The sequence below is a fragment of the Echinops telfairi genome, unplaced genomic scaffold (genome assembly GCF_000313985.2).
Source record: "Echinops telfairi isolate 266 unplaced genomic scaffold, ASM31398v2 ScPeMD7_7459;HRSCAF=8497, whole genome shotgun sequence".
NCBI lineage: Eukaryota > Metazoa > Chordata > Mammalia > Afrosoricida > Tenrecidae > Echinops > Echinops telfairi.
This window is the reverse complement of record NW_022111359.1, coordinates 7489696-7501680: the sequence shown is the minus strand read 5'-3', so window position 1 is coordinate 7501680 and position 11985 is coordinate 7489696. Positions and strand designations below refer to the sequence as shown.

The following is an 11985-nucleotide window of genomic DNA, read 5'->3' as shown; positions in this document are numbered from 1 at the left end:
GGTGGTGGTGGTGGTGGTGGTGGTGGTGGTATTGTTAGGGGGCATGGAATCAATTCCGATTCACAGGGACCCTTAGGTGCAGCACAACAAAACAATGCCAGGTCCTGTAACATCTTCACACTTGTTCTGCTGGGCATGAGGTCTTCAGTATCTGACAATAACTCAGGGTGGTGCATGAGGTCTTCCATATCAGACAATGTTTCTGTGTGTGCAAGAGGTCTTTTGTATCTTACAATGTTTCTGTGGTATGCAGAAGGTTTTCAGTAACTAATTCATCCCAAGTGAACAGCCGACTCCATCTTTAGAGTCTGTTGTTGTTGTCCATTCTGCTCTGCTGAACTCTGTTCACTTTGGGTGACTCTGCTGGTATTTTTAATACCAGCAACTTAGCTTCCAGCATCACAGCAACACACAAGCCACCCTGACAGGATGAACAACCTGGCCGACCAGTGGTGGATACATAAATTGACATACCCCCTGATCACTCTACCAAATGCTGAAGGCTTCCAAATGGTGATGGACTCACCTTTACACTCTGCCTCTGTGCCCTTGAATTTCATTTGTCCATTGCTGGTCAGGAAGCCCAGTTTGCAGGTGCAGTAGTAACTCTCCAAGGTGTTGGTGCAGGTGGAAAAAGGTGGGCACACCGAAGTATTTTCACACTCATTCACATCTGGGCAGCATGGGAGGAAGAGTTTGGACAAGGTCAGGATGGTGTCACCAGTTAAGCACTCAACTACTAGTTGAAAGGTCAGCAGTTGAAACCCACTCAAAGGCACCTTGGGAGAGAAGCCTGGTGATCCACTTCCGAGACTAGCAGTCATTAGGAATGTTTCCCTCACTGCCACCAAGTGGATTCGGACTCACAGCAACCTCAAGGGACAGATTAGGACTGCCCCTGTGGGTTTCTGAGGTCGCCACTCTTCACAGGAATCTCGGGCCTCATATTGCTCCCAAGCAGCATCTGATGCGTTTGAACGGCTGACTTTGCCATTTTCAGCTCACCCCATAACCCAATACACCACCAGGGGCTCCTCCATATTACGCAAAGAATGAATTAAATCTTCAAACTAGAAATCCAAGAAAAGATAGTTACTACTATGCGACTGAATAAGAAACCACCACTCACTAACATTCTAGCTCACGGCAATCCTATAGGACAGGGTAGCACAGCTTCTGTGGGTTTCCAAGACTGTAACACTTTACAGCAATAGAAAGTATCGTCTTTCTCTGCTGAGCAGCTGGTGGTCTTGAACTGTGGACCTTGCAGTTAGCAGCCCAAACTAACCACTATCAAGTGGGACTTGGTAATCCTTGAGAGTATGAAAATCCCCTCTATAATACATGGGGTCACCATGAACACAAGTCAACACAAAGATAACTGACAACACCAGCCATGGTGCATCACAGGGGTTTCAAGGGAACCTGGTCCGAGAAGGTAAAGGCAGCTAAGCATGCTTAGCCAAGGATCTTGACGATCCCTCACTGCTGAAAGGGTGGTCCGTGGACCAGCAGCATCAGCATCACAGGGTAGGTTGAAGGACCTGGAAACACATAGGTACAACCTCAGAGTCCCTGGGAGGTCCCAATGGTTAGGCACTCAGGCTATCAGCCAAAAGGTCTGTCTGTGGTTGACCCCATCCAGAGATGCTTCGAAAGAAGTATCAGCTTCTGACAGATCACAGCCCTGAAAACTCTACAAATCACAGTTCTGAACAGTAACATATGGAGCAGACTCAGCAACAACCGAATGACATGCGCAAAGACCAGCTTTTTATCTGAAATAGATGGGAGTGAGGGGAGGATTTTGACTAGAGGGGGAACACAGTGTGATTGAGCATCCACTGGTTGAGGAATGAATGAGACAGAGACCGAGACAAGATGCCAGGGAGGAGGCTGCTACAGTGAGATGACGCTGCCTGGAGCCCTCTTCTTGTTAGTTGCCATCAAGTCGGTTCTGACTCAGTGACCCTATACACAACAAAACAAAACTCCGCCCAGCTCTACGCCATCCCACAATTGTTCCCATGTTTGAGCACAATGTGGCAGCCACTGGGTCCATCCATCACATAGAGAACCTTCTTCTTCTACCCTGCCCCTCTACTTGATCAAGAATGATATCCTTTTCCAGGAACTGGCCTCTCCTGAAAATGTGTCGAAAGCATGTAAGATGGAGTTTTGCCTCTTTACCTCTAAAGGACACTCTGGCTGTCCTTTTTCCAAAACAGGTCAGTTTGTCAGTTAGCTGTCCATGGTGCGTTCAATATTCTAGAGCACAACGCGAGTGCAACAATTCTTCTTCTTCGGTCTTCCTTATTCAACGGCCAACTTTCACATGCATATGAGGCAACTGAAAATACCATGGCTTGACTTAGGCACGCCCTAGTCCTCAAAGTCACATCTTTACTTTTCAGTACTCTGAAGAGGAAGACTGAAGAATACATGCATTTAAGTCGTGGTGCTGAAAGAGAATCTTGACAGCACTGCTAAAAGGATAAACCTTTCTGTCTTGGAAGAACTACGGCCAGAATGTTCTTTAGAGGCAAGGACTGTGAGACTTCCTCTTATATACTTTTGGACACGTTGTCAGGAGAGACCAGTCTCTGGAAAAGGGCATCATGCTTGGTAACGTAGAGGGCCAGTGAAAAACAGAGAAGCCTTCAAGGAGATGGATTGGCATAGTGGCTCTAACAATGGGTTCAAACACAAAGTGTGGTGAAGAAATTAGATGGTGCTTGGCAATCCTTTTGCTCCAGGGAGATAATAGATAAGATCCTCTACCATAAAATAACAAAGATGTCCCTAAGGTGAACCAGAGGCAGATAGAAAACATACATTCAAGAAAAAAATAAAGGGCCTCAATTATCAAACAACTAAAAACAAAAACAAAAAAAAATGGATTTGAGGCTCCTACTTACTCCTAGTTCCAATCTAAGAACAATTCGTTATTGCAACATGGCCCTGCCCAACACTCGCCCTCATGAAAGAAACATAGAAGATATGAGTACTACAGCAAAATGTGGTCAAGAAGTTAGATGGCGTTTGGTACCAGGTAGAACAGCATCTGGGGTCTTAATGCCTTGTTTTCAAACAAGCTGTCATCTAAGTAAGACATCAATTAATACCACAAAGTAGAAGCATAGCAACATCTGTGATCCAAGAATTGTAAATTATATAATCCAAACCCAAAGAAGGGAATCATATCAGAGCTCAGATTGTTAGTTTCTGGTGAGCAGAGAGCTACAGATGACAGTGGGAACCCCAAATGTCTTTACAGGATCTACCCAGGGAATATGCCTCATGATTTCCCTCTAACCCTAATTGAAGGATGGAAATAACTTGGTTATCAGACAGAGAGTATTGGAGAGATGATGCTAGTAGATTAAAATGATAAATCTGACTTGAAGGGTTAAAACCTTGTCATTTGATCTCCCTTTTGATACACTGAATGCTTGATCTGGTTCTTAATATTTGCTGTGGTTTTGTTTTTTTGTTTTTTCATGTTGGGGTTTGTCTCTGTTGTATTTTGTTATCGTTGGTAGCCTTCTTGACTCTCTGTTGTGTATTTTTCTATGTTTTTGGGGGGGGCGGCGGTATGAATGAATCTATAGAGAAAATAACTGGAATAAGAGTTCCTGTGGTGTACCGCAGGCGGTGGGGTTAAGAGGGAACTGATATCAGGGGGTACAAGAAGGAAGACAATGTTCTGAAACATTATGGTAGCGATTGTACAACACTGTTTGATACGACTAAATCATGGAACGGTATGATGCCTGTATTAGCTCTTAATAAGATGATTTGAGGCAAACACCGGGCTCAAACCTAGCGGCAGTTCTCAGTACAGTGCAGGACCAGGCAGTGTTTCATTCTGTCGGGCAGAGGGTCACTATGGACTGGAGCTGACTCCATGACACCTAGCAGCCACCACAACAAAGAGGTCTTGTTCAGCAAATTTACCCAGCGCAACGTGCCTTTTGATCGCTTGATCCTGGGCCCTGGGCAGAGCAAAGTGGCTTTCCCCCAACCACTGACTGAAAGGTTCGTGGTGAAGATCCACACAGCCGTGCTGCAGAAGAAAGGCCTGGTGATCTGCTTCTGTAAAGATTTCCGTTTTGAAAGCCCCCACACTCCTTGGGGCAATTCTCCTCTGAAACATGGTGTTTCCACGAGTTAGAACTTACTCAGTGTAAATGGATGGTTTTTGCTTTTAGAGCCCTGAAGAGGATGAAAAATGATTGGACCCTTGAGTTTATTTTAAAGGCAGCAATCGGAGGTCAATGGCCTGGGTATGGGATGTGAAGGGAAAGAGAGGCGTCTACAATTTTACAAACATTTATGCAGTAGAAGCAGTGGACAGGGAGGTAACAATGCCAAAAAAAAATTTCTTTAGACATGCCCTGACTGAGACAATGTGAGCAATGGATGAGCGTGGTGACTTTTTGCCAGTTTTCACTTTCAACTTTATCCTGTTGGTCTTGAAAACCAGGCTGCCCCACCACCACCCCAAGGCACCTTGTTGATTTCCCCCACTCCTAGCATTCTGCCCCAGAAACTCTCTTCTCAGTTCCAAGTTCCTCTTTCATTATTATTCTTCACTAACTTCCTCCCTGTGACAACTGTGGTCTCTTAACTCCATGAACTTCCTTCCCATCACTAGCCTCTTCCAATTCAAACGCCCACAGAGCAAACCCACACAAACCGGAAAAACAACCCAGTTCTCTATGGCCAGGCCCCTGCCAATCTCTCCAGCCTAGCTCCTAACCTGTCCCAGTAGCATACTCATCATCTCTCAGTTCCTTAAACTCTTTCCAGCACTTGCTCTTCCTGGGTATGATCCCTCCTACCACTTCCTTGCCTGGATAAATTAGGCCCTTCCCCCAGGGTCAGCTGAAATGCCCTTCTCAAGAAAGTGTCCCAAACGATCTCAATAAAATGATGCTGATGATGAAGTCCAACAAGACATCCAAGCCCAAATCCAAATTCACTGCCATCAAGTCAGTTCAGACTCATGGCAACCGTCTAGGACAGGGTAGAACTGCCCTGGGGTGTAGACAGCCTCAGCTTTCTCCCCCAGAACAACTAGTGGTCTGAACTCCTGACTTTGTGGCGAGCAGCTCAACTTGTAACCACTACACCACCAGGGCTCTTCTGACCAGGCAGAGCTTATGTTTTTAACAACAACAGAACATGAATAGCTTCTTAAACAACCATAAACTAAGTTAAGGTTATGTTTGAAGCTTGACATCAACTCTCCTGCTTAGCAGCTGATAGTTTTGAACTGCTGACCTTGGAGTTAGCAACCCAACAGGTAACAATCACTATGCCATCAGAGATCCTTAAGTAGTTTACAGAGGCTCCTTTATTAAGGCTTAGACAGGACAATCATTCAGATGAAGGAGACCATTGGAATGAGATTGTCATGGCATCTGAAGAATTTGAAGCCATGTGGCTAATTACAAAAGGTGAAAAACAAAAGAAACTCATCTCAAAAGCACGATGGTCTGCATCAACTGAATTCATCCCATTGGTAGGTGACACTATAGAAGCATGGCAGGGACCATGATTGGAATATGTATGATACTGCAGATTAGACACGATTACAGGATCGATTTGGGAGCCCTCTGACCATTTTAGTTGTGACATGACTTATGACCATGTGACCATGCTATCCTAATTTCTATCACGGGCAAAGCCAGATAACCCCCTGAGGGTGAGACTGTCCCTGCTGGGGCTACCCAGGGAAGTGGCATCAATCTATTTTTTTAAAAAACACACTCTGCGTGAAGGGAAACTTTTTACATTACTGGTCAATGGTCATAAATAATTTAATTAAGGGGGAAGGCACAAATCCATGTGGAGACTCAAAGTGAATGTAGGGCTCTCACTGTAAATGGCAGCCATATGCAAATCTCGTACTCAGAACTTAAGCTCTAATTCTAATACATCTCCTCTGATCGTGTATTTTATTTAAAATCCTCTGATCACACATAGGTTGGTATGCTTTCCTCTGCACAGAATGGTCAATGGGTCCCATAGATGAGTGCTTGCTTTAGGACAAGCTTTCACAGCCCCTTTCTGTTAGCTGAGAACCATCTTATTCCTTCATCATGCTTTACTGTAACACACAAATCTTCAGTAATCACTTTAAGAGGGAAAGTATTAAGTGGAAGACATCCAAAGAACTACGGTACTAGGCTTTACAGTAGGTGAGAATTCAAATCTATTCAAAGAATATATCTTGTATTTCATCAAATATTGAATGGAGGTTGCTTATAATGTGTCAGGAGGCTAATATGCTGGCTGGGAAGTGACCAGATGTAAATGAAAGGTAGAAAAACTAGGGATAAAGGGGGGTTGTCTCCACCAAATGCCTAAGCTAACCAAACATCAGCTGGCTATGCCACAATAAATGGGGTGTGAAAGAAATCAAGCACCCATTACACACCTATGAGGGCAATCCACAGCAGGGCATGCTCCGACCAAGGTCACCTAAGCATAGGTCCACCTGGGCATGCAGCAGACACCAACAACAGTATGTCACACCTGCACCTGAACTTAGTCACTAAACACAGCCAATACCCTCAACCACACCCCCTCAAGTGGGGATAGAAGAGAATAAATAGGGGAGACTGAGGGCAGGCGTGCTCTCAGGTCAGAGGGTAAGGTCTGTCCTGTGTGCACAGTGCGCAGACATGAGCCCTCTCAGGGCTGCACTCTCTTTTTCTTTTTTCCAGTTTGGGGCCTCCTCTTTTGACTCTGTGGACTCCACTTTCTGGCCATTTTCCATGTGGTTTTTCCACACTCCCTGGAGGCAGCTATTTTCGGTTATGAACTTTACCACGCCCGCACCCCCACCCCCGCATGGGGCCTTGCACACGTTCCAGAGATAGCGTGTACTATCTGAGACTGTACTACCCCAAACTTCCCGTTCCCTCATTAAAGGTACTTGGATTTACAAAAGTGTGTCTGCCATGTGTATTCTTTCAGCGTTGAGAAGCAAGAAGTGGGGGAAACCTGACGTATATCAGCCAGTTTCCTGAGAAAGTGCATGATAGGTAACCGCCAAAGAACATTGGCGGCATCAATCTAGACAATAGTACAGATTTAAAATACCAAAAAGGAAAAATAAAGGAATGCTTTTCAGTTAAAATACACAGAGATGTTCATTTGTACAAATTAATTAAGAGCTTTGTAATATTGTCCAAGCAGGGCAGTAGCCAGGCCAAGAGAATGGGGGCTAGAGAAAAGTCTTTTTGTGGGCAGGGCAGAGAAGAAACTGTCCTGACTGAACAATTGTATCCTAAGCATTTCTGTCCTGACTTTTGAGCTGTTGGCTTCCTGAATAAGCTCCAGCATCATCTGTGAGTTCTGGGTGGCCCTTGCAACGAATTCTAGGCCCCAGCTGGAAAAGTAGAGTGCTGTGGAAGGAACAGTGGATGTCAGTTTGGTTCAGGTTTCTGATTCTGGATGCCCCGGTTTTGTGACCCAGTGAAAATAGGGTGTCATTAGGGAAACATAGTCAGTAACCTTATGAACCCGTGATATGAATTGACTTCTGAGGCCAGTGAATATGTGAGCCTTGCCCAAGAGGGCATCCAAGGGGATGATATTTGCCTGTGGTCCCCTAGGAACGTGCCTGGGAGTCATCTTGAGGATTTCTACTTGAACCTTGAAAATATTTCATCTGGGTCTCCTTCTTCCCTCCTGGGGGTTACTACGCTAAGCCTCAGATGCAAATTAACTGCTTTTTGTGACTTTTAGTTGGGAAGTATATTTGAAATGTGTACTGCAATAAAGGGCTCAGATATAACAGCAATTATAAAGATGGCGTAGGGCCAGGGAGTGTTTCATTCTCCTGTACATGTGGTCGTTGTTCAGAACCTAAGAATAATAATAACAACTAAAGAAAGAGCATTTAATTTTGATTGGTGAAATGAGACCATCTGTAGAAAAAAGATGGAGATGTAGTTTTTACTTCCAGACAGTATTATCATTAAAAAGAACTCTTAATTTTATGACTTATGTGTGCTTGTGAAAAAAATATTATATTATGATTAGTGAAATTCATTTACTTTGGACAGGGTTTTGTGTTTATAATAACCTTGAAATCAAAATTCTTCCAAGTAAATTAAGTTAGATATTCCTTGAAGAAAGTTTAAAGGAAAGCTTGAAAATATAAATAGACTTTATTTGCTCAGTAGTTATGTTTGGTGGTAGCCCTGGGTTGGGATGCTTTCTTAATATACACTTACACTTTATATAAAACTCTTTCTTATACATATGAGTTTCTGTGGATTTGCTTCCCTAGTTTACCCAGACTAACACATTATGGTACCTTGGGAGTGGAGTACTGGAGAAACAAATCATAGGATGGAGAGTGGATGTTTGTTTGACCTCTCCCTCATGGTAGGTTTTCTTCTTTGTCTAGCCATAGGTCAGATAAAGCTACTCTGTTTGCTCAGTTGTTTTCTGGGAAAAGTATGGGAAGTATGAAGATGAAAGCTTGTAAACCCACTTGCTTTCAGCCATTAAAATTTGATCTTTAGATGGGTTTAGGCCATGCCTGCAAAGAAAGTTTTGAAAAGATATGCCCCACCCAGTGCTTTAGAGTACTCAGGAATCAATGGTCTTTGTCAGAAGCTGGAAAAAAATGGGAGCCATGAAGAAAACTCCTCTCTAGTATTTAACATTAAAGGGAGCCCGTGAGCAGGCTGAGATGCTTGCTAGGTGACCACCTGGATCTACTTGTTGAGTGGAAGTGGGAGAAATGCAGCAATAAAGAGATGGGTTGAGTTTGGCCACTGACACCTGTGGACTTGGTTTACAGGAAAAGGAGAAGACAAGAGAGGGTTGACTGGTCTAAAGTTCATGACCTAGCACAACGGGGCTAGGCTTACAGAGTATTTGTGAGAACCCATGGTCTAAAGACAAGGTGACTAATGGGCACCCTGGGAAGGCTGAGTGAGGCAGCCCACATTGAGTTGACCAGAACCCGACCAGATGAAGAGATTTTTGAGCCTGTGAACTGACTTTATTGATGGCCTGTCCTAATTTGACTTTGCTTAAGGATGTGGACTTCACAAGGTTCCAACCGGAATGAAGATTCTTCATGTCAAAAAATATGATTGTCTCCTCAGAGCACTGGGTAAATGTAAGTGGGCAGTATAGTAATTTGATACCCAAAATTGGGAGTATACAAACATGAAGTGGTTGGCTTACAAACTTTCATAGGTGGGGGAAATATGCGCCTAGGATTATAGGATTAAGGTGTAGGTGTTACTTAGCTGCAATTGTTAGGCTAAAGAATTGTGTACAGGTGCCAAGTTGGAAAGGGGTGGATTGATATAGTTAAGGTTTATTGTGCCAACCTGGCCAATAAAAACATGTGGGATTAATTGAAGGGCGGAGAGATAAATGGCTCCGTGAGCCTTGCCTTTCAAGTTCTCGGTTCTCTTGTTTCTGATGGTCGGACCAGAATGCAGCTGCCTTAGCCAGTTCCCTGCTTCAGCTGGCAAAGCTCACTTCCTGCAAGACATCCCCAAGGAGAACCCACATGGACCTACCCTGATGCAGCCATGGGTGCTGGAGCAGCTGTGTGGAGACCCCTGCAAGCGCTGAGATGCTTACATGCTTACTGATTTGGCTTTCCTCCTACAGTCAGTGTCATTGCGTGTGTTTTGTGAGATTGAGGAAGACTTTGTAGATTGGTGTCGAACACATGGGCTAATGTTGGACTTAGGGGCTTGGACAGCACTTAGTTGGGATGCTTTCTTAATGTACGCTTACCCTTTATATAAAGCTCCTTATACATATGAGTTTCTGTGGATTTGTTTCCCCAGTTTACCCAGACTAACACAGTGCTGTTTGGACACTCTTAAGATCTTTAGGTACTATGTGAGTGTTGAATTGGGTTAACAAATATTTGCTATACTTTTAAGTATGTCTAAGTATTTATTTGCTACATAAGGAATTGCATATGAGACATATACAGCAGAAACTATGTTTAAAATATTCATTTGAAAATCAATGGGTTTGATTTAGTCACAATTTTATCTATGTAGCTAAAGTTTGGTAGTTCAATTTTAGATTTTTTTTTTCTAGAGGGGGAGAACTCTAATATTTGAATAGCTGAAAACAAAGAACTGGGTATTTTGCAATTAAGATAACTATATTTTCTTTGATTACTGGTTTAAAGATTTAATTAATTTTTTGTATAATTTGGAAGAGGCCTGGTGGTATAGAGAGGGTTGTCAGTTAGGCTGCTAACCAGAAGGTTAGAAGTTCAAAACCCTGAGCCACTCCATGGGAGAAAAATGAGGCTTTCTACTTCCATAAAGATTTACAGTCCCAGAAACCCATAAGGGCAGGTCTACCCTGTAGTATAGAGTTGATATGAGTGGCAATCAGCTCAAAGGCAGTGAGTCTTTGGGTTTGTTAATCTGGTTTCTAGGGCTAGAATGTCTTAGGTTCACTTGGTTATAGAAAAAGTGATGTGCAGGTGTTATCATCCTGTAGATGACTGTAAATCCCTGACAGTTTGAAACTTTAAGGTCACAAAATATATTTTTTTCTTTATTAGGCGCATGATTTAGTTATTTTAATTGCTAGCTTGGTCACAACTTTGTTTCTTTTGAATCTATCTGCTGACCTACAGGCTTACTTCGGATGTTGAGTAACTTAGTGGTTGGATACCATATCTGAACCTTAAAAAAAATAGAATCACTATCATGCTTCAAAATATTGCATCTTGGTGCTAATAAAAGTAAAGTAAATAATTTCATTTGGCCTGGCATTGGTTCGGTGATTCCAGTCAAGTCTTTCACTTTTGAAAGCATGATTATGAGCTAGCCATGGCTACATTCAGTTTTATTGTCTACAGATAAGGGTTTGCTTTCCTGAAAGGCTTGGTTGGTGTGCTATAACACTTGACCAACATTTCCAATAGAAAGATGAACTATACTGGACTCATGAAATTTACTGACATCTTAAACTTAGAGTTTACCAGACTAAATCAAGAGTTCTGAGTTTGAGTTCACTAATTACAACTGATGGAAAGGTCACCAGGAACAGAATTAAGCCACCTGAATAGACTAAATATTCACTATGTCTTTTATTTTTACGTAAGAATATATTGGGTGCTCTAAGATTCATATTTCTGGATATCAGGTATCATTTTGTCGCCTTTCTCTTGAATTGTCTAACAAATGCATTCAGATGTTATAGTTTTCAGATTCATGGTTTGTGTTGGGAAATTTAGCTAGATTATAAAATCTATGGCTAGAGAAATGCAACCATAGTAAGATTTCCTGTAAAATCTCCAAGTACATGGTTTTGTGTCTGAATAGATGAATATTTCTGTGTCCATATTAATGTACAACCTGAGGTTTCACAGAATGTAGCTGTTACTGATACTGCTTAGGTATAGACAAACATCTCATGGTACCTGCTACTCTTGGAGCAGAGACCTTCACGTCTTGGTTTTGTAAGTTTATAAAAAGCAACTGGCCTTGAAATTTCTGTCCTGCCTCAGATCCATTGCCCATAGATGTCCTTTTAAATCTGAGTTCTCAGGGGGAGAGGGAGGAAGCTGGCACATAATAGCCACTCAGAATTTAACAATAGTCTACTGGTAAGAACATTTTGCTCTGTGCATTGCACTCTTTGGAATAATGAAAGCTGTTTGGAGAAACAGATTCCCAAAGAGAAAATCAGACTGGCTGTTCAGATTTCAAGCAGATGAGTAATCAAATTCCTTGGTGTGTTAGTCTGGGTAGATCAGAGAAAAAAATTCATGGAGACTCATATGTGAATAAGAAAGAGGTTTTTATATAAGAGCAATTGAATATTGATTAAAAAGTCCCAGCACGGTCCAGATCAAGTCCACAAGTCCAATATTAGCCCATATGTCTGATTCCCATCTATAGAGTCCTCTTCAGACTCATGAAACACATGCAATGATGCCCAATGCAGGAGGATCACAGGCCA

The 11985-nt window shown here is 42.7% G+C and overlaps 1 protein-coding gene across 1 annotated transcript in view; it reads right to left on the bottom strand.

Moving 5' to 3' along the window:
- The window catches only part of ADGRE1 (adhesion G protein-coupled receptor E1), a 76059-nt gene that overhangs the window by 56401 nt on the left and 7673 nt on the right, over window positions 1-11985 (bottom strand). The window contains exon 2 of the mRNA XM_045300066.1: window positions 527-673. Within this exon, the coding sequence (XP_045156001.1) occupies window positions 527-673 (147 nt within the window). The remainder of the gene's footprint in view (window positions 1-526; window positions 674-11985) is intronic.